Raw genomic sequence first — 23,446 nt, forward strand, 5'->3', positions numbered from 1 at the left:
ACTGTGGTAGGAGGGCCAGCGCAGCTGGGTGAAGGGCAAAGGTCACTCATAGTTTCATGAGGGCCTATTAAAAAAAAAAAACACCACAGTAGGATTTTTGCTTCATCTGTCTGACAGCTAGGAACGGCTGCTCCTAAAACTTGAAAAAAAAAAAAAGTTGTTTTTTTTCTTTTTCTGGGCAAGATTTGTTTTTAAAACATCCTTTTGGTGAAGTGGAACATTATGTAGCAAATGTCAATACACTCGACCACTTAAGTTTTCCTTTGCAAGGGAAAGCACAAAACCTAAGAGAGTAACCAAAGCTCAGGGTGGTTTTTCTATCTGATAAATCCCTCCAGGATTCTGTACGCTATGTCATGTCTGCATGCAGTTTAAGCATCCTGGGTAAAGTCTCCTGTACACAACTTGCATATTGCCTCCTAGTCATAGTGCATAAAAGAATCCACACATTCCTCCCCCCTCCCCCCAATCAACCACAGGGTCCCTTCACAGACCCCAAATCAAGTGAAAGCATGAAAGATCAAATTGTTAAGAATTTGTTGCCATCAACTAAACATGCAAGCAAAGAGTTCAACAGCATTCTTCTTAAATGTAAACCGTGCTCTTTAAATGGGCTTATCAATTACTGAGAAGGTCCATTTTGCTATACTTTTCCATGAAATGGCTTTCATTCGTTCAGTCAAGATAGTAGAAAAGAAGTCAGTTAATTGGAACAACAGGCTAATCCACTGGCAACTGGGTATGCTATACCAAGTGCTGAAAAGCACACATTTTAGGCGATATAGTTGTACTGGTTTGGGTTCTCTTTATCTCTTTCCATGTAGTCCCTGTCGATTAAGGATTCTATTCTCTTCTTCAGATCAGCAGGCTGGAAAAGAAGGAAAAGCAAAAAGCCTGAAGACCAATCAGTCATTCCTTAGACCCCAATGCTAAGATCCCCTTAGAACCCCCAGCTGCAGCTGGGCTGCCATTACTCTCTGAGTGACCATGACTTGTTAAAACTCTACATACCAATGAATAATCAGAAAGAAAACAGGAAGGGAAATCCACGAGCATGTCTTTGGCGACACTGCAATGGCATGGCATATTTGGAATATTCCATTTCGTTCATTTTCAAACAAACCAGAGGTACCAAAGTAAAAACGTGTCTGGAGGTATCAGAGACACACTGAGGCCTGTGGCCTCACCTCCAATCACTTCTGTACCTTGGCCTACATTACGTAGGAATGCAATGTTCCTTCTCTGCCCTGGCATCACTTAGAACTGTTGTGTTCCTTCTATTCTTCACACTATTTAGAAGGGACATTTCAGAACTGAGCATTCAACAAAGGGACTAATACATAAAGTTAGAATGGTGTCATTACAAGTTAATTCTATACATTTCTTTCAGCATTCTTAAAGAATCACAGAAAGTCAGAGCTAAAAAGGACTTTGTGGGCCAAACAGCTCAACCTATATCTCTGGAAAAAACAACAACAACAACAACAACACCAAAACCCCCGATCACCCACTTGCTGCCTCCCTCCCAAGTAGCCCATTCCACTTTTGGTCAGCTTTCATCATAAGAGAGAAGAGTTTCTTTTCTTTACATTCATATGGCTTGCAGGAAGGTGAGGATCCTGACTCCTTGTACATAGTCTGACATTATCATCGTGCTTCCCTTTAGGTAAGAGCTATTCCTTTTTTCCCCATGAAAAATCTGAGATGAATTTTAAAAAAGATAAATAATTCATTGAAAACATCTGGCCAGAGGAACTGACTATTCATTTGTTTATTTTTTTAAATCCTTATCTTAGAATCAGTATCATGGATTGGTCCCAAGGCAGAAGAATGGAAAGGGCTAGGGAATGGAGCTTAACTGACTTGTCCAGTCTCACATAGCTAATTAAGTGTCTGAAGCCAAATTTGAACCCAGAACCTCTGGGCCTGGCTATCAATCCACTGAGCCATCTAGCTGCCCCCTAACAGTATCAGTTCTAACACTATTACAATACAGGTGTTAAGAGCTGATGTTATGGATCTATCTGTGGCAGAGTGAAAATACACAGATGATCTAACCCGGCAACAAGCCAGAGAGGAGAAGAACCAAACTGAAAATTTTCTACAAAATCTCATAAGGAGTGGGTATTGAGCTTTAAAAATTAAAAAAAAAAATCCCCCTCAACTTGTGTCTTAGAATCAATACTAAATGTTGATTTCAAGGTAGAAGAGCAACAAGGTCTAGATAATCAAGATTAAGTGACTTGCCCAGGGTCACACAACTAGGAAACTAGGAAGTGTCTGAGGTCATATATAAACCCAGGTCCTCCTGACTCCAGGCCTGGAATATTTATATATCCACTGAGCTACCTAGTTGCCTCTTTAAAATAGCTTTTAAAAAAATGTTCTTTCCCTGCCACTTCCCTGCATATCAAAAGAGTGCTACTATCGAATGCCATTTGGGCCTAAAACCAAATATAAAGAATCGATGAGAAATCAAACGTTTCTTCCTTACCATTAGAGAAAAGGCCTCATGTTAAGTGTCCACTTATGGACTATGTGGCAAAACAAACAAACACACACCCCCTCCCCCCTCTTTGAAACCTAAAGCACTTTCTGCAAGCAGAGGAGCCTAATCACTCACCTTCACTGGGAACTTCAACTGGTTATACACTTCTGAGACCAGCAGGTTATGGCCAAGGGCCTTTCTCATCTTCATAATTCTCACAATTGCAGCATCAATTTGATACTGTCGGTCCTGAAAGACTCTTTCTGTAGTGCTTGCTTGTTCCTCTACCTACAAGGTCATGTTTAAAAAAAAAAAAAGAGGGTTGAAGAATTACTTTAAAAAGTCAAGCGTTCCTGGGCTGCCTACCAAACATACTTTAAATCATCTAGGACTTCTCTGAAGGAACCTTTAGAAAGCAAGAGGCAAAGCTGTTTGTTCAGTGGACTCGGAGTCAAGTGCTCCTTTCCCGGCTAGCTGAGAATTTGACACTGAAGCTAGCAGAACCACTTTGGGCTTTGCAACTGCAAAGTGAGAAAAAAGGGGAGCATTTCCACAAGCTACACCTTCCTCATCAGGCTGCGATGAGGCAAGCACTTTGTAAATTTGAACACATTCTAGCACAGTCACGGGGTGAGACTAGGAAGGGAAGCTGCAGAACAATCTCCATTAAGTCCCATCCTTTTATTGGAAAGACAGAATAAGAAGCCTGGAGAGGACCCCCAAAAGAGTCAAAGCGTGGACTCAAGCACCAGGTTCATCAATGCCAAACAAAATGAAGGGGGGAACAAAAGGCCCTACTCTTTGACAAGTGTTTGCCATCTTTTGCCAAAGGAAGAAGCATCTGATTAGCTCTCATCCTTTGAGTTGTTTTTTTCTAGTGGTGGAAATGGACTTGTGCTAACATACTCATAGTATGACTATGGCACTTGTCTGTGAGATGGCTGGCTTCAGTAAGCCATGACTTCAGGGTTGACTTGGTGAAGTTAACGGATTCATCTGTATATGGTTTGCATCTCTGATCTTTGTGTTATGAATTCAAAGCTCACTGAAGATATCCTCCTCAGACCCTAATCCATGTAAAAAGTCCCTGTAGATATTCCAGATAGTGGAAGGCTCAAAAGCTGTCAGTACTTATACCATTTTGATTCAGAGACATTGTACAGAGAGAACTGGGGCTTAGGAGTACAAGGTTTCTGGGAGAAAATGAAGACAAGCTATTTCCAGATGTGCCACATATCACAATACCCACATCAGAAAGGAACCCTTTCGGAGAAGAGATGCTGCTTTCTAATTCCAAAGACATCAATTTAAGTAGAAAATTGGCATTCTAAACTAGAAGGCTCTAAATGAATAAACAAACAAATAAATAAATGAATAGATAAATGTCGATGCTGTGATCACAACTCTTTCTTTGTATGCAAGAAAGACCATGAATGAAGTGTGTCTAACTTTCGAGGTTCTTCCTCACAGTACTACTCCCTCTAACAGATTAAAAAAATTCTGGTAAGATTAGTGGGAAAAGAACATTAATCTTGAATACATCAGGGAGAGACATTACAAAGAAGAGAAAAGGAAATACCGTTTCTTTCATTTGGATCTGATTGATTTTTATCCTGAAGAGCTTGTGTCTGAAGTCATCATTGCAAATAAATTTATCACCATCTTCCACATCTTTGCCCTTGGGATTTTTAGCCAGAACTCTAGCTTTGCCACAGGCTAATGACTGCAGTGTTCTCCTTAATTCTCCATCCTCTGAAGAAGAAACAGTGGTTTAAGATGTCAGTCCTTTGCTCACAGACACAAAGGAAGGACGAGAAATCTTTTTAAAAAGGGGTGGGGTGGAGTTCCCAAGGCCTTTTTGTTCCACTTCACGTACCCTCTACTCCCAACTCCCAGGCTTCCCTTGCAACAAAGGTAACAAAACAAAACAAAAAACTGGTTAAGCAAATTCACCCCAGATACTGACGCTATCTACTGGGTACAATATGTTGCACTCAGAGTTCCCCCATATCTCCAACCAAAACATCTGCGATCTGATTCCCTGTCTCCATCCCTCCACTACTGTTGTGTCATGCAAAGAACCCTGAATATGGAATCAGGAAAGAGCTAAATTTCAATTCTGGCCCTAACATTTACAAGCTATTATAGGATGAAGCACACATTGCTTAAACCTGGCTTATCTGTACAAGAGGGGTAAGAACACTCTCACTACTTACCTCATAGGGCTGTTGCAAGGAAAGCAGTTCCTAAACTTTAAGGCACTATAGAAATAAATTATGATTATTACAATTGCTCTTGGATTTTATCAAATGATGTCCTCTTTGGCCTTAGCCAACGAAGGGTCTGTTCTTAGTCTTCCTCCTGTTCTTGTGACTTCAGTGAACAGCTCAGTGTAGATGACTATCATATCAACAGTTGAAGCCCTAACTTCAAAGAGAAATCATCTGTCTACAACTTGCTAACCAGTCATCTCTTGCACCTGATTCATTTCTCTTAAACCTGTTTTCTGCCTCCTTACTGTGATGACTAGTCCTACCAGTCCTCCCTATTGCTCCAGCCTCACTTTCTTCCCTCTGGAGTCTTGACCTCAAAGTCAACCTATTTAACTACATGCTGTCCTCAGCCTCTGAATCTCTTGTCCCCTCATCCTACTTGCCAAAAGCCAATTCTGGATTACCCCCACCATCTGCCTACATGACTCTCATTCAAAGGAAATGACAACCCAGATGATTGGGTCCACTACAGAGTTACCATTTCTAGTCTTGACTAATGCAAGGTAATCTTTCTAGTTTTCTTCTCATTAAAAAAGGCCACTACAAACCTCTTCTTATCTAATTGGGGAAAAAAATTAATCCATCTCTCTTTCCCACTTTGAAACACTCTTCCCTCATTCCTCCGCTCTCGCCTCACTATTCAAGGCTGAGAAACAGGAGGCTCTTCTTGTCAAAGCTGCCTTTTCTACTTCTATCCCTTATTCCATCCTCTGTCAATCTATCCCTTCAGTCACCTTCTCACCCCCATCCTCCTTATCTCTTTCTCCTGGCTCCATTGCTGCTGCCTATAAACATACATCAGAATATTAGCACCTGAAGAACAGAGATTGTTTCTCATTGTCTTTGTATGCATGCTTAATGCCTTGTGCAAAAAAAAAAAAAAAATTCAAATGGAATTTTGCCCAGTATCATCAAGTTCTGCCCCCAGCTGTTTCACCTCAGCCTATTCCTTCTCTTGTAACCCCTATTACAATCTGTCCATAGCTTGCTTTCTTCAAAATGGCCCCTCTCCGTTTGTGCTACAACTGTTCACCACAATACAGAATCCTATCACTTTGGACCTGGAAAGAGCATCTTTGCCAGGTTCTTCTGCCTCTTCTCTTCTCCCCCTGCATACTATCCAGTGTACTATTGCCAGACAAATCTGCCATCTTTTTGTTTCAAAGCGTTGACACTTCAAACGTCTAATGCTTACCAAAGCAAGTCAGAACTTCCCTTGCCTAATTACTTACTCATCCAATCCAATACTATTTCTCACTACAGACAGACTAGCCATAAAGGTACCCCAACAAACTCTTGGATGGAACAAAATCCTCTCCTGCTTTGACAGGTGCAGAGAAAAGTACAGCCTTTGAGGAGCAAATAAATACTCAGGTCAGAGCCACAGCTGGCCAAGGACTGCACCTGGATTAGATGTGGCTCATTTGGCCTCAGAGTACCTTGAAGGCAGTTACAACTTCTAGACAACTAATGCTGAGGATGAAAAAGTAGAGAGGTTTGACCAAGAACACCATAAGATCCTCCAATCGCAGAGAATGAACCGGAGCTTATCTTGACAAGTGAGAGGACACATGGTGACTAAGAGAGGGACTCATAATCGGCTTGTGCTCACAGTCAAGCCTGTTCATTTGCTTCAAAGATTAAGACAAAATTAGATGATACCCAAATGAAATGACTGAAAACAAGAGAACACTCGTACATACCAAAATATTCAATAAAAGAATTATTTGTGAAAATTAAAAAACAAACAAAAACATACCCAGCCAAAGGGGAGCAAACTACACTATCTGAATATTATGAATGGCTGCTGTGCTGTAAGCAATGGCAGCTGTGAAGAAATCAGCACATGGAGTGAAGAATACAGAAAAGAGCACCCAAACAAGCACAATGTAAATGAAGCCAATGCTTTATTTAGAACTGCCCAGTGAAGAAAACGCCTTTCACCAACATAGACCAGCTCCTGCAGGACAACACTAATAGGCGACAAGAATAAGAAGACAATGCAGGTGCCATCCTAGCAAAGTTCAAGCATCTCTTTCTCCTTCTGTTCACAATGAAGGAATGATGAGAGTGTCATGTATTATGAGCCCTACGTTAAGGGGCTTTTCAGACATGTTTTCAGGGAATAAACTTGAAGGGAGAAGAGATGATATGATTCAAGTGTTCGCTGGGAGATGTCTGTCATGTCAAAACAAGATGGATTAACACTGAATTAGGACAATGATGAGAAGAAACTGCATATAACAGTTCTAATCCAAGCTTTTTTTTAATTTTTTTATTTTTTAACATTTTTAAACCCTTAACTTCTGTGTATTGGCTCCTAGATGGAAGAGTGGTAAGGGTAGGCAATGGGGGTCAAGTGACTTGCCCAGGGTCACACAGCTGGTAAGTGTCTGAGGACAGATTTGAACCTAGGACTTCCCGTCTCTAGGCCTGACTCTCAATCCACTGAGCTACCCAGCTGCCCCTGAATCCAAGCTTTTTAATAAGCACTCTAGCCAACAGACATTGGAGAGCCAAATGTAGTGGAGGAAAATCACAAAGTACAAATAGCATGGCTATGTGAGCCAGAAGAAGCAGTTGGAAGTAAAGAGTCTGAAGATAGTCAACCCTAAGACCTAACTAAGCCAGATCAGCACAAGAACACTCATAAGCCAAAGGAATACAACAAAAAGACCCCAATTGGGACAGATTAGTCAGTGTTCCTAAATTGATTTATTCTCATTGTTGATGACACAGGCAGTGAAAGGACATTTGAATTCTAACACTTTAGCACTCAATAGGCTATGTGAGAAAGCAGAAATGACACACAATAAAATCAAGTTGAGACGAGCAGCTGGAACTAACCAAAACTGTAGAGAAAAACCACGTGGAGAAATCCAAGCTGGAGATAACAAAACTCAAAAGGCACTTGAGGAGCAACATTTTAACCTCTTGCTTCCAGAAAAATGGGAAAGTGGGCAAATTCTATAATTACCTCCAAGAAAGCAGCAACCAATAAGCCCCAAGCTTATTTTCCATCTCTAGAATACATTTGAGGATAATCCTTATATATCTCTCTAGGTTATTTTTAAGGAAAACAGGGTCAAAGGGAACAAATATGCTTCATGAAAAATTCTCAACAGCCAATGTGTTCAGGGCCACAGACTTAACTGCAGAGCAAAGAATGTAAGATTCCACTTTCATATGCAACCTTCAAGTTTCCCATCAAACATATTAAGGTCATACAAAATCCTTTGACACTTGCAACTAGAGAGATGACCCTGATCAAGAATCCACTAATTAGCAACACTGAGAGGTATAACCCAGGAGATTTCAGTTATCAAAGGGGTTCTCACAAAAATCATAAAAGTCGTCCAAACTGCTATGGTCTCCAGATGTTACCTGAAGAAGACATTTTCCTGACCCAGAAAAATAGCAAAGCCCCCTCAATAGCCATGGCCACTTATTTCCCTCTCAGTGTGAAAAAACCCCAAGTGAATGAAGAATAACATGCATTTGGATGGGTGGTCTGGACTAACTTGGTAGACACACTCTGGATACAAATTCCAGATGGACAATAAAGAACAGGGCTCAGAACTGAAAAGAATAAGAAGAGCAGGCAGGATGGCATTTGAGAAAATGTGGAATACTTTCTGTGACCTTAGGCTACTTCCCATTACAAAAGCCCACCAAAATAGCAAACCTAGTTCCCTTAACGTTACATGGCTTCTTTAAATCATGGAACATGAAAGTTTCAGAATAACTAAGAGTAGAGACACCATACTATCCCACAGCCTACTCATACAAAAATGAACTGCATGAAAAGTAGTGTAAAACACAACACCAAGGACCCCTCCCCCCCAACAAATGGAAAAGGAGGTGGACCAGTCAAGCAAGAAAGGGTGAAATAACAGAGTATCTGATTGTTGTACTGAGAACATACTCAAGAACCAAGAAGGCCTATCTAGCTTCATTTATTTCTCTGTGAAGTATTTATGGAGGTACACAGATAGAATCAAAAAAAGGCTAGATATGTTGTTATTCACATGTTGGTATGTGTACCACTGGTGATATCACAAATCAATCAGAGGATATCTGTTATGCTTAAGAGGCAGGATCATGTGTATTTGTTCTGAAATCACTGTGTGTCTTTATCTTTTCTCTCTGTCCTTCAGTTATAAACTCTTGAGGGCAGCTAGGTAGTAAAGTAGGGAGCATTTAACCTGACAGATGATGAATTTCATACACACCTATTCCAGTAGCATGCTTGATATCTTCTAAACTGAACTCTTCACTTTCATTAAACATTAGCAGCACCAGTGTTTGGAAAAGAGAGACCTGGAGTTCCTTTTTCCCCTGTTGGATAAAGATGGTGGTTAAACATTACTATGAGAAGCAGCACAGCATAGTAGATAAAGGATTGTTAAAGGGAACTGGGGTTCAAATCCTACCTCTGGCATATACTGGGAATGGGACCCTAGCAAGTCTTTTAACTTTTTGATGCCTCAGGCAACAACTCTTGAAAAACTTCCATTACACAGCTGTTGATCTGTGATGGTGGAAGGAGTTTTCATACTGGAAATTTGCTACAAAGATGAAACTGCTCTACCCCAGTGGCAAAAAACTCTATGATTATAAATTCTTTCATGTATAAGAATGAACTAAATTGTTCCTATTATTTTTTTTTGGTATAGGTATTTTTCACTGCCCGATTTTGGTGAGTTTAGAGATTCAGAGCAAGATCACCTAAGAAAACAGAAGTAGCAATATGGCACATGAAGGGAAAAAGGATCCCCACTACAATTCAAAATAAAATGAATGGGAACCATGATATCAGAGCCAAATGTCAATGGAGGTATATATTACAAGTGGATTAGGCAACCTGAAGAACTGTGGAAATTACTTGAAGTCAGATAAGGACTGTGTTCCTCTCACCTTCCCGTCTACTGCCTGAGCAATGGCAAGGAGAAAAGCTCCCTCATCATGAAAAGGTTGTGTGAACTCTGTCCCACCTCCATAACTCTCCTACATCCCTTCACATAGGTTCTGCCCCAACTGGCAGAGGCAATGTTTTTATTTCTGTAGCAAGTTATTACAGATCACATTCTATGAAGGGCCCTCTAAAGAGCAAAAAAAAAAAAAAAATAAAATAAATTACAAAGCTACAGTGAAAACCTCTAGCCATATCATGAAGGCATTTTGGATATTGGACAAAAAAGAAAAGTGATTTGTTATTATTTTTTAACAACTCTGACAAGGAAAATAGTTAAATTAGACATGAGGAAGATTCAAAGCAAGCTTAGGAAGCATCCACTTGCCTCTTTAAATTCTGCTTTTAGTACACAATGTCCTAGTGTTGACTGCCACTGAAGCTTCCTCCCACTGTGTTTACCCAAGTAAAAAGTCTTGAAAATCTCCTGAAGTCTTACCATCTAAAGAAATGAAACAAAAAATTGAATTAAGTTCTATCTTCATATACTGCTTTTTACCATTCCTTTAAATATATAACTGAGAGAGAGAGAGAGAGAGAGAGAGAGAGAGAGAGAGAGAGAGTGTGTGTGTGTGTGTGTGTGTGTACATGTACACACCATTAGGAAGACATGAATCTGGAAATGTTTTCCAAGCAATGGTGATAGACCACTATCTCACCCAGCCACACCCATGATACACCCTTCAGAAACTGTTGGAGGAAGGGAATAATCTGTGAGCAAGAACTGGACACCCAGTTAACCTCATTAGCCATCCTCCAAAGAAATGAACTTAGTAAAAAGACATTAACATGAAAGTAAAAGCATACATTTAATGCTGTCATCTTGAATGAAAAACAAGAAATCTTAGAGCTATATTTAAAAAAAGCAATTAGGGTCAGATCCCTTCTGGGCCTCAATTTCCTCTACTGTAAAATGAAAGGAATGAACTGACTGGACTAATTGATCCCCACGGCCCTATTAGTTCTAAGATTTCTGAAATTCTCTTTCCTATCATTTAAATTCTATCTCATGTGTCTTACCTCAGCTGGTAAATGAACTTCCATAGGCACATAGGTTGGCCAATAACCCATTGTCAAGATATTCACGGTTAGTTCGATGCTACCAGGAAAATTTTGGTTTTGTATATACTATAAGATCAACAGACAATGAAATCTCATGAGAAAAAAGCTGTGTAAATCCAGTCTTAAAGCACATTTCTATTTTTGTCACAGTAGTGGACCACTTAAGAAAATATAACTACCAGCAACCCCTGACCTTACAATCATATGCAATTATTATAGAATCCTATAGATGGTTTCCTATGTAATGGAGCCCAAATGGCCAAGAAGTGTCATGATGCCAGAGAAGAGGAGCAGCACCTGCGACCACCAAGCTTCAGTAGATGTTTTACCCCATATGTATTTATTATAAACCATGGCTTTACTTGAGATCATTTCAATTTGACAAACAGCTATTTTAGATGGCATGCTGTAATGCATTTTTACGTTTTAAGTTATTCTAGCATTATAAAATTTGGATACAGCATCAATAAAACCAACTAAGCCTATCATGTACCCCTGTTGCCAGTTTTAGCTACTCTTCTCCTCTCCTCCTCTTCCCAAGCCTTCAGCAGGACTTCTTGTTCAGCCTACTTGAAGGCAGGCCAATTAGTTATGATCCTAAAAGTTCTCCAATTATGCTTAGTGGCCTTCACTCTTCATTTGTTCCCTTTTATGATTAGTGCAGAGTAAGGCCCGAGATGCTTCCTGGCTCAACTCTGTTTTCTCCCATTCCCTGCGACGCACACAGAATGAAGAAGAATGCATTTACTCTAGAGCCCAGGGAAAGTACCTGTTTGAACTGAACCATAATGTCTTTTGATAGTTCCATGTCTTTGAACATCCCCTCCAGTTTGCTGGTGAACGCAGCTCCACATTCTAGGGGGAAAACATTATACTTATGCAGAATGTCTAACAATAGTTTTAAGAATGAAGAATTTCTAGCTCAAAAGATGTGTTAACATAAAACATCCATGACCTAGTCTTAAAGTTAAAAGAAAAACACATTCAAACCCAGCACCCCTAATTACTTCTGCAAAGTCCAACTTTTCGATCCCAAAGTGACCGTGCCTCATATTTGGATAATCAAATAAAGTAGGACAGTTTAAAATAATCTAAAAATCAGAAAAATATCTCTGCCTCTTATCCTATCTTAAATATAACTGTGTACTTGTTTTATATTGGGATAAATGCCAGAAATGTTAAACAATTTGTCCCATTCCAATTAATTTTTCACTAATCCAAATTACTTTAGAATTAAACTAAGACATGACAGGAAAATTTAGACAACTTAAAGAAAGGTACAAAACTGAAATTATAAAAAGGTTCAACTGGGATTTCCCCACTGGAATCCCATGCAGATATTAGGAGGAACATTAAGAGAGTGAAAATAATACCATGCTTGAGTTTGGAAAGCATTGATTTTTCAGCATCTACTGATGCACTCTTTCCAACCAATAGTCTCTTGGCCAAATCCTTCTTATAAAAAGCTTCAAAGACATCTTTCCCTGGAACATTTAAAAACAAAACAAATAAGAACATGTGATGAGAAAACCTAACAAAACTTTCACTAAGAACATCATAACCACAATGCATCACAACTACTTTATTCAGAAGTTATTCTGAAAGAACAGGAAAAACATTGGATTTCAAGTCTACCATTAGAGTTCAAATCTTAGCACTTCTATTTACTTCATGGGTGTCCCTGAAACAGCTTTCTCCCTTGGCCATGCCTCACTTTGTCTTCTGTAAGAGGAAGAAGGTGAACTGGATGAAAACCAAGACCCTTTCTTCTTGCACTAAATCCTATAAGCTCAAAGGTCCAGTTAGTCCACTAGATACATTACATTGTTCTAAAAGATTTGTGTGAAAAGGAAAAAACCATATTGACATATACTAAAAAATAACCTTCATTATAGACCACCCTCAAGTTTTATAAATGCCATATTTAGTGAGTCCTGCATCCAGGCAAATAAGGCACATTAACATAAAGATCCAAAGCAAACATTGCCTAGTGGATGTTTGGCAACAACCTCTTGCTAGGTCTGTGTGTCTTGCAACCAACAATCTTTTTTAGAGGGTCCAAACCAAAGCACAAGGAACTCCACAATGACTAAGTCAACCTGAAGATTTCAAACATAGGAATGAGATAATATCCCCTCTGCCTCAACTCAATATTTCCACCAGAATACAGTTTTTCTGTTGAGTACTTGGTTTTAAATGAAAGGAAAAAAATGTTCTCACAGTTCATAATCACTTACCATAAATGAATCGAAATATAATCATGATCTTGTCCAACATTTTCTCAAGTTCTTCATCAGTAGCTTCTTTGTTACCTGCACGGAGCTTTGAATCCACGTACTTTGCTAAAAAACAAGGGCAAAATGTAGTGATGCTTAATGGGTGGACATCCTACCAAGTATACTTGCCCCACAGTTCTTTCACCCTTGTGTGTGAGGTGCATTGCAGAGCCCCCAGAAACGCTTTATGTCCATTTATAATTTTTGAGAGCTACAACATGCCCAAGAAATGTTCTAAGACTAATTTCTAGTTATAGCACAAGATGGTCTACAGTAAACCAAAATGGAGATGACGATCTATCTACTGTTCCCTTTCTCTGCCATCACAGCACAAAATACAACAAATACTAAGTTTTACTCCAGATACAGATTCTAAGGCATCTGGGGACCTTCAATGTACTCTTCAAATAAAGGCTTTGCCTCTCATATAACAGTGACATATACAGAGGACTTAAGATGACTACACGAGGGACAAAAGAACTGAGTGGCTTCCAAAAGCTTTATATGTGTGGCTCTACACAAAAATGGACGTATTGTGTATCTGTGTGTATGCATGTATATATTGGTCCAATCCTGCTGCCAAGTAGGAAGGAATAAAGAAGTTGGTTCTTATAGCTGTAAATATTGGTTTTCCCGACAATGAGATCCAGGCAGCTGGGTGAGGCTACAGAAGAATTCTGATGTCATTACTGGTGGTCTCCTTCGCCTAATGCTAAAATCAGAGGAGGTAGGCTTTGGATAGAACCCAATGTTAAGAGAGCGATGCCTTGTTTACGTGATATGGGGAAGAAATGAGGTGTGAATTTTCAGAAATACTCAGCTTTCAAAAACGTGTCAAATGGTTTGAATGTTTGATCAAAAGATATTCCTAAAAAGTAGGAGTAAAAAAAAGAGAGACAAAGTACATGGGGATGATTAATAAGATGTGGTAATTGAATATAATGGAACATCAGTGTGCCAAAGAGGTGACATAGAAGGAAGTCTGAGAAACATGACAAGATATGTATGAAGTGTAGATCAAGGAAAAAGAAATACAGGAAAATAGGAACGGGCAGTGACAACAGAAAAATAAATGATGGTAACACCAAGAGAACAGACTTAAGGTCAGTGTTGGGCCACACGATTCATCCTGCTGGTGGGGAGAAAGCAGGCATCTACAGAGTGCCCTACTGCATGCCAGGCACTGTGCTTGGTACTTTGCAAATACCTCATTTGATCCTCACAATGACCCTGGTGGTGTTATTTCTATTACACAGATGAAGAAAAAAGAGGCAGACACAAGTGAAGTAACTTGCCCAGGGTCACAGAGATAGTAAGTGTTTGAACTCAGATCTTCTTGACTCCAGGCCCAGGGCTCTATCTACTGGGTCACCTAACTGCCCTGTGGTGGTCACAGAATAGGTACAGAATGTTATACAGTCAGGAAGTTCCAAGTTTTATATCACTGTTTTCCATTTGTTTTGGAAAGAAGTTAACATTGGAGGAGGGGGGCAACTGGGAAAACACCTATTTTTATTGTTGCTGTTTTATTTACATCTCACTTTATTATTTGTTACATTTTTATTCATCAACCGCACTGAAACAGATCAACTTTAAAAGCTAATAGTTTCTAAAACGAGCTTTGTGTTTCCATTCCTTTTTAAAGAGAAATAGGAAAAGATTTTAACCTTTCCTTGATGATATGGATCATTGTGAAAATGACCAATGAATAAACAGACACAGTTCCCATATGTGGAGGCAGTCTATTTAGCAACTTTAACTATCTCAACTGCAGCTAAGAAATAAATAGAAAGCCCCAAAGGGGTCTGAGTATTCACAAGAGAATCACAACATTTGCATTCCTAAGAACTCCTCAGGCTATCACTCAGTACTCAGTTACTCTTACTTTATTCATAATTCTGGACATGCCTCCTCAGCCTGGGTTGAGCTTATTCCTCAAAAGATCAGAATAAAACACTAAAAATAGGAGTGGGGAGTACTTGCTGAGCACAGCTCAAGGAGAGCAGGCACCCTGAATGCAGAAACGAGTAGCAGCCTAAAGCAATAGAGAGGACAGAAGCAAAGAGGTCTGGGGCCATTTGGTATGGGAACAAACAGCTCTAAAATATCATCTGAGAGAGCTTCATTGTTCTATTCATTTACACACACACACACACACACACACACACACACACACACACACACACACACACACACACACACACACTCTCTCTCTAAGATGTATAGAAACACACTCAGTGAAAAGTGGAACTTAGCAGCTAGAGGGCTGGCCTCAGAGCCCCATACAACGTGGGTCAAGCCTAGACTCTGCCCCATCTGGGCTGTGTGGTCCTGGGTAAATCACAGATGACTTGCTGATCTACACCAACAGAAAGGTGATATATCTATATAAATCTGCATATCTACACAGAAATATGAAACATATATAAATAGGCAGATACACATCAATCTCTATAAAAAATGAAAATGAGTGGAGAGGTATGCATCCATGCATACACATATATATGCATATATCATGTGTTCACTCATTTCAGTTGTGTCTGACTCTTTCTGACCCCATTTGGGGTTTTCTTGACAAAGACACTGGAGTGGTTGGCCATCTCCTTCTACAGCTTGTTTTATTGATGAAGAAATTGAAGCAACCAAGGTGAAATGACACACAGCTAGGAAATGTCTGTCTGAGGCTAGATTTGAACTCAGGAAGATGAGTTTTCCTGATCCCAGGCATGGCACTCTATCTATTGCAACACTATCTAGTGGCTCTTACATAGAGATATGAAATGCCTACAAAAGAATGGAAATATTCATCTTGATACTAGATACAGATATTAATAGAGATGTATACCTCTGTATATATATATATATATATATATATATATATATATNGACATCATGAAGGAATAATTGAAAAGAAAGCTTTCTGTATCTAAACGGATGAAATATAGAAATGTAGACATTAATATCTAGATAAACAAAAAGTCTAAGAATGGAGATAAGCGTAGAAGCATCTACATATAAAGAAAAGCCATATATCTCTATGTGTATAAATAAACATTTATATAAGATAAATAAAATTTAGTAGATATTTACATAGATATCTACAATAGACATTAATATCTAGATAGAATCAACATTGAAATTACAAGTACACAAATATATAAATTCTCTCTCTAAAAAAATATATTTATATATAAATTATACACATAATTTATATACATAAATACTTTATATATTTATATATATAGTTATATATAAAAATATATATACACATCTACATAATCTACCTAGATGAAATATACCCAGGAATGGCAATATAGACATAGCAGCGTATACAAATGAATGATGATGCATTTAACCACAGCCATGTAGTGTGTCTGAATAAAGGGAGATGTGTAGATCTACATATTTCCATGAAACATATATGAATGACTAAAGATGTATAAATCAACATACATATGAAAGTCATCTATACAGACCTATGTGAACCACATGACTGAATGGGAATATTGATACATACATGAAGAGACACATGAGAAATGCATATGAATGGAGAGGAGGACATCTGTATAATATGAAACTCATTTGACTATAAAGACATTTATATCTATATATAGATACAAGATGCATGATTGTAAAGACATATATGGAGATATAGACCTCAGTGTATAGAGACAGATATAGCCAAAGCATATATGAACAGAACTGCATGTGAAACATTTTGGTATCTAGTTTCAGCTTTGCCTGGCCCTTGTTAAATATGTAATCTTCAGGGTAGAGTGGAGAAAATCACAATTATCTCACCAGCCTCTTTCCCCTGGCTCTGAGAGCTAAATGATGCATGCATGAATCTTTCAAAAACTCTCCAGCACTGAGCAACTTGAAGGCAGGATGTCACTGTCTAAGTGTGCACTTATAAGCTCAAAAATTTCTATGACAACCCCAATTTAGTTCAATTTGTCATTAATGCTGGACAAATGGGGAGTTATTGAATGGTGACAACACTGTGGCCCTCCTGCACACCCAAGGCATATACAGCTGTTTGTCTCTTAACTTAATGACCCAAGATCACAATTATGTTGGATGCAGACACTGGGCATGTGAGGATTATGCAAAAATAAGAATAAACAGCCTCTGAATGAAAGCATAAGAGGACTCTCCTTTGACCAAAGTTTCTAAAACCATATTCCTCCCACAATCTCAAGTTCTTGGCAATTTTCTAGATAACTGTGGTTGAAGAAGTGAACCACAGAGAGCAGACTGCTAGGGCTAGAGTAGAGAGTTGGCTTGTTAGATAGAGCCTTTCACAAACTGCTCAAGTACCTGGTACCAAGAAATGGTCTTTCATAGTTAGGAGCTGAGCCCCAGTGTTTGGCTTGGATATATGTGATTTAAAAGCAGGAAATCAATGGAAATAGCATGAACAGCAGGGAGACATGCAAAAAGGTACAAAACAAGGAGAAAATACCTATGAGTTCAGCTGGTTTGTTTGGTCTTTTGTTGATGAAGGTTTCAAATGCTTCTTTCATGGCATTGACAAATTTTTCATTTTTCATAAAGCAGATATCAATAATATGGTCAACTTTATCTTTAAAATCCAGCAATTCCTGTACCATGGTCTTATCCTTTTCAGGATTAATAACAATAGTGCTGCCAAATGCCTATAAAACAAAAATTCAAAGTGAGAAGCCTCTGGACCTGAATATTTATCTTATAAAGAATTTTCACTAGGTTTTTGTTCTTTTAAAATTTTGTATGCCCACATAATAGAGCCATTTTCAAATTGGGCTTTTAAAAAACTTATACATTACCTTCTGTCTTAAAGAGTAATTGGCTCTTTAAGACAGAAGAACTAGGTACTTGATGTTAAGTGACTTGCCCAGGGTCAACACAACTAGAAACTGCCTGAGGCCATATTTGAACCCACATCCTCCTTGGCACTCTATCCGCTGTGTTACCTAGCTGCCAATTTTTAAAAATCTTAAAAAAAAATTTATGGTATCCCTACCTAGCTATCATTTCCACTTCAATCTCTCCAAACAGGGGGTCCCTCCTAGCAGATCACAGCTCCTCCAAGCCTTAGAGGACTATGTCTTTTATATGCTGTGACCAAAACAAAGCCAATATTTTTCCGAGACTCTAGGACCTTAAAACCAAACTGTCTGGGGCATGGAGTAGGAGCAGGTCCCAAGTGTGGCCCTAGGCCTCTTTTCTTTTCAGCTTTCATAGGAAGTACCAGAGCCAGTGCTCCAGGGGCAGAACTTTTGGGGAATCAGGATCCCCTCTGTGCCATGATGAGGTAATCAAAAAGGAAGAAGCCAATGAGCCCAAACACACGACCACAAATTAAGTCATGGATTACTCATAGAGTAGAAGGTACTAACTGGACCATGTTTTACAAGATTGCCTTTTTGCATTAAATTTCAGTTAATATCCTTAATAACTTTTATTTTAAAGAAGTAGACATTAATTAGCATTTGGGACCCTTAGTTTCCTTTAGGAAAAGTCTGGGGAAATGGTAGGAGGCCCCCCCCCCCCAATTAATTTGGGCCAAAAAAGAAAACATTTTCTTTCCATCTCTCCATTCCCTGCTACAGCTGGGAGAGGACAGGAGAGTAATGGCTTTGTTGCTGCCTTGGTCCAAGGACATCCAAAGCAGCATATCAATCATTTTCAACTTTCTGGTTCCTAGAATTCCTAATGTTTTGGAGACAGAATGAACTGAAGACCTGCTTTATTACCTGAGATGAAAATAAACCTTCACATTGAGCATGTTCATACCTTGATGTATTCGATCCAGTGCTGCAAGAGAACCTGAACTCCATTGCGTACCCTAGTAAATAGCTGATAGAGTAGCGACAAATCTTGAATCCGATTTTCATCCAGAAGATGATTTAAACCTAAACATTTGAAATATCCAGGCATTAAAAAAGTGAACCGAAACACCAAGTTCATTTTGAACATCAGAATGACCAGACCTTTTCATAAGATGCAATTTAAGTTGTTAGGGCGACACCCTGTGACTACCAACTCTTTACTAGGGTGCTTATGTGGACATCTGCTTTGGACCGAAGCAGTCACTTTTACAAGGGAAAACTGACAAATTCTTCATTGGCCCAAGGAGTACCTCTCTCTACAAGTAATTTCACATAGCAGTTTCTCTCTGGACATTGTACACTGCCATCTTCTTACTAAATGCTGGTGCCAGAGGTCAGACTTAACCCTTGTCAGAGAGACTAAGTACCTCCTAGACTTAAGGGAATCAAACTAAAGGTCAGAACCTCCAAATCAGTGATCCCAATACTGGAAGCCAGTTGGTAAGCTAAGGATGAATCCTGAGGGTTTGCAGGAGTCCTAGAGTCACATGTGACATACACAAACTAAACCAGGGTCCACTGAGCAAGATGCTTCATGATTTGTCAGTTTAACTAACAGGCTTCCTTGGAAGTTTTTCCATTCACATAATGTTATGACAGAATGCTGAGAAAAGACCTCTTGTAGGAACTGACAACTAGTGAACCAGACAGACCTCTTCTGCAATACATCTTGGTAGGGAATCTCATTCAAACCTAGTGTGTGATTTCCAAAGATTTCTCCCCTTCTGGCATCTGGCTCTGATCCCAAAGGTGCTTTACATACTTGCCAATTATCAAGACTTTCCCCAACTACAACTTTCTACTTTGACTGTTTGTCAATCCTTAAACATACTCCAAACATTCCTCCATATCCTTGACATCTAGGAGAGGCAGGCAAATAACATTTGCTTTTTTTGTCTAGGTGAAAAATCTGAAAAGCCCGAGGAATTTCAGTAATCGGATGAAATTTACGGGGAGCGTTGAAGGTAAAATGAGGAGCCAGGCAGGCTCCAAACTTTACATGCTTCACAGCAAGTACCAAGCACCTGGCATTTGCCTTTCATACTGGGGTCCAATAGATTGAATCAAGAATTCCCATTTTGTGTTTCTGTCCTACATGAGCATAACTCATTTTGACTCCTGACCTCTGACAAGGACAGGAGGACATGCAGCCTTGAGGGGGAGAAAAAGGTAAAAGTCATACAATGTGTGCCCTCCCCCTACATGTATCTCTTTCCTGAGACACGGCATGGTATTGGGCTCAACAGAGAAATCTTTTCCAGATTTCCCACTTGCTGCAAACATTTTCATAAATACAATCTTTCTGGTTTATATTGGAACAATTACCTTTCTGAAGAATGGCTGTTAAGTGTTCACCTAGAAGTTGCTTTTCTACAGTAGCAATTAGTGGCTTCCTATAGAAAAAAATATGTTTACAATTATTGACATTCCCCAACACTGGGGATTTAAAGCCTCTCCTGAAAAGAATGGTAAAATAGGCCCAACTTTGTATCACAAGCGGTAGTAATGACCTGGTCCTCTGGAGTCTAGGAGAGGGACGAGCTTGCAGATTTGGGAACTAGATTTGCGCTGTGAAGTAACCCAATTTGGTGGCCTCACTGGGCTTGGCCTTTTCCTGCTGTTTTTTCTTTTACTAGGAAGGCAACCAAGAAGCTGCCTGTGCTGCCATCATGGGCAATAGGGAGAACTGGAGAATCTTGGAAGCAGGCTTTCTCTGAGCAATGTCCGCTGAACTTTAGCCTAAAGGTCTCAAAGATCAAGGTAACCTCTCATCACAGTTTCTGCTATGATGCACAAAATAATCCAACAGTAAATTAGATCAAATCAAAGTACTTGGTGGCTTTGATATCACGCACCTGGCACATTTTTATGCCTTGAAAAGCCTTTGAGAAATTAAATAGATGGTAAAACTATTAGGCTAAAGCATGCAGCAATACTTACTGGGTGCTCAGGTCTAGATAGGTGATCAATCTATCTGCTTCTTCTTCTAGACGTCTGTTGACATGATGAAGGTATTCAGGAACCTGCCAAGACAAATTCATCTGTCACTCCCCTAGCCATTCAGAAGACTGCCCCTCCCGCCCTACTCCCAACAGAGCTGATAGGCATCATGAGCAGTAATACTATGAGGGAAGAGTTTGATGACCTCTCGGAACTCAGTAAGGGTCACAGGGAAGAAGCATGTCACAAGAATACATGGGGAGAAAATTCAAAGGTCTGCACAGGCTCCAGTAGGTAAGAATGAACTGGGAAGGGCAGGGGTCAGCCTAGCAACCATGCTTTTCAAGTACCTCTCTTTCTTGCATTAAACGCTGACCCTCTGCTGAATACAGCCGGTTGGTTTCTTCTAAAAATTTTTGTTCAAAAGAATCTTGATAAATCTAAGAAAACAAAGGAGAAAATAAGTCAACTCATCCAATCATTCATCCAATAAACTTATGGAGAAACTACCATGTGCATATTACAAATTTTGGCTTATAAAATAACAAAGCAGAAATTATCTTCTACTTGGATAGTGGAGACATTATATACTTCAAGGGTCTGTGATTCATTTTGTCAGGGCAAGTATTACTTCCCCTCTAAAAAAGGCAGATCAGGACACCTCTCTGACCAAAGAGATGGCCTTGAGAGTTGTTATGGACAAAAATGTCATTCCCTGCAACTAACCTGGTGATGGAAGTTCCCTGAACTAAGCTAAGTTGGTCCATGGAACACAGATGTCTAGTCACTGGGTTTGCATATGGATAGTCTTTCCAATTTGGTCAGGCCTAGCAGAATTTATACTCTTCAGGCCAAGCTTCTGAGAACTAGGGTCAATTCTACACTATGATGAAGTATCAGAAAAGGACTTATTAACAGAGAAAGTTGAAAAAAAAAAAACACTCACCTGCAAATCTGAAAGCATACTCAGAAGGCTTCGAAGCAAACTTCTATCAATTGCTTCACCAGTTCTTTCCCTCTCAATTAAAAGGAGAATGCCTTCAATAGTCTTGTTCTGGACTTTCTGATCACTAATTATATGGGTTCTGAATAATTCCAGACCCATGTCCCTGAAAGTCAACCAAACAATTTCCTAAATAATAGGCAACTTTTTGAAAATGTTAACTTTCCCCATAAACTATAATTATGATTCTTAGTTTTGAATCAGCTACTTTGTACAAACTTTGTACACAGGCAGAATGAAATAGGAATTTTATTTTAAAAAATATTCTGCTAGTAGACATATGCTTATTTATACTTTATTAGCCAGAAACAAAGCTAAACTTTCTGTTTTCTCCATGGCTAAGCCTTCTTAAGATGCTGTTTCTAACACAGCTTCAAAGCAGATTCTTAACAAATAAAAATGAGTAACCAATAAAAACTGGCCCAAATTATAGTTTTTTGAAACAACCATTTTTTGGGGGTACTGAATTTGCAGTGCTTTCTCCTACAACAGCTGATGTCAGGATTGATTACTTAGTTGGAAATTATTTCCTCTGGATATTCCAAAGCAAACACTTGAACAGAAGGCTAGCTTCTTCCAACACAAAATTCTATCTAATCTGTGCCCAATGTTATGTGCTAAGGAAATACAATAAGATTTTTGTGTGCACAAGCCACATTAGAAAAGTTAAATGGCTAACCAGACTTCAAAGTCAATAGAAATGGACTGGGAATAGACCTTTAGTGCAGATTATCAAAAGTTAGTGCTAAGAGGGCATCTAGATATATCAGTGGAACAAGCCAGGCCTAGAGACAGGAGGCCCTGGAGTCAAATCTGGCCTCAGACACTTCCTAGCTGTGTGACCCCAGGCAAGGCACTTAACCCTATTTCCCTAGTTCTTGCCCTTCTGTCTTAAAGAGTTATTACTAAGATAGAAAATAAGGGTTGTTTTTTTTAAAAGAAGATCACAGCTAGGAGTTGTACCAGATAAAGCCTATCTGAGGGTATTCTTACCAAATGGAAGGCAGCATTGAATTCTGAAGAACATATGTTCGATCCAGAAACAAAAAAATGCTCCTAATCATGATCTGCCAGGAAAGAAAAGCAATCATACTGATTTTTATCTTTTTTAAAGACTGAAGTATCATTTGCTCATAATAAAGACCTAAAGAGAATTGAAGAATGAACCAGAAACATGTGCAGTACACACACACACACACACACACAGAGAAAAGCTATGTTCTCTCTCCCATGAATCTTATTCTTGTGGGTCTTTAACTTTATAGAATAGCCCTATTATTTCCTTATTCAGGAACAACATGGACAGAGTCTATACGCAATACTCCTCTTCAATGGAGTGGGTTGGTAGCCAAAGGTGTGGGTAAAGAAGGTTCTAAAACTGTGGATCTGACAGACACCCCTCAGATAAGACCATAATAAGATCTAAGTGCTAGAGGGGTCAAGTGACTTTATTTATTTACATAGAAATATTTACATAGAAAACACCTGCCAATTCTTCGATGGCAAAATGCTGAGCTTTTAGAAAAACACACATACACACAAACACACAAAAGCAGCA

At 39.1% G+C, this 23,446-nt stretch overlaps 1 protein-coding gene across 1 annotated transcript in view; it reads right to left on the reverse strand.

Moving 5' to 3' along the window:
• Positions 1–201: 201 nt before the first annotated feature.
• Positions 202–23,446, reverse strand: part of CUL4B (cullin 4B) — a 78,875-nt gene continuing 55,630 nt past the window's right edge. The window contains exons 5-20 of the mRNA XM_044682665.1: positions 22,882–22,955; positions 21,832–21,994; positions 21,236–21,325; positions 20,886–20,968; positions 20,271–20,338; positions 18,850–18,968; positions 17,537–17,729; positions 13,033–13,137; positions 12,169–12,279; positions 11,565–11,650; positions 10,754–10,861; positions 10,062–10,175; positions 8,994–9,099; positions 4,068–4,240; positions 2,624–2,776; positions 202–868 (exon numbers count right to left, since the gene is read on the reverse strand). Of these exons, the coding sequence (XP_044538600.1) occupies positions 773–868; positions 2,624–2,776; positions 4,068–4,240; positions 8,994–9,099; positions 10,062–10,175; positions 10,754–10,861; positions 11,565–11,650; positions 12,169–12,279; positions 13,033–13,137; positions 17,537–17,729; positions 18,850–18,968; positions 20,271–20,338; positions 20,886–20,968; positions 21,236–21,325; positions 21,832–21,994; positions 22,882–22,955 (1,842 nt within the window). The 3' untranslated portion in view covers positions 202–772. The remainder of the gene's footprint in view (positions 869–2,623; positions 2,777–4,067; positions 4,241–8,993; positions 9,100–10,061; positions 10,176–10,753; positions 10,862–11,564; positions 11,651–12,168; positions 12,280–13,032; positions 13,138–17,536; positions 17,730–18,849; positions 18,969–20,270; positions 20,339–20,885; positions 20,969–21,235; positions 21,326–21,831; positions 21,995–22,881; positions 22,956–23,446) is intronic.

Source organism: Gracilinanus agilis, chromosome X (assembly GCF_016433145.1).
Source record: "Gracilinanus agilis isolate LMUSP501 chromosome X, AgileGrace, whole genome shotgun sequence".
In the NCBI taxonomy this organism is placed as follows: domain Eukaryota; kingdom Metazoa; phylum Chordata; class Mammalia; order Didelphimorphia; family Didelphidae; genus Gracilinanus; species Gracilinanus agilis.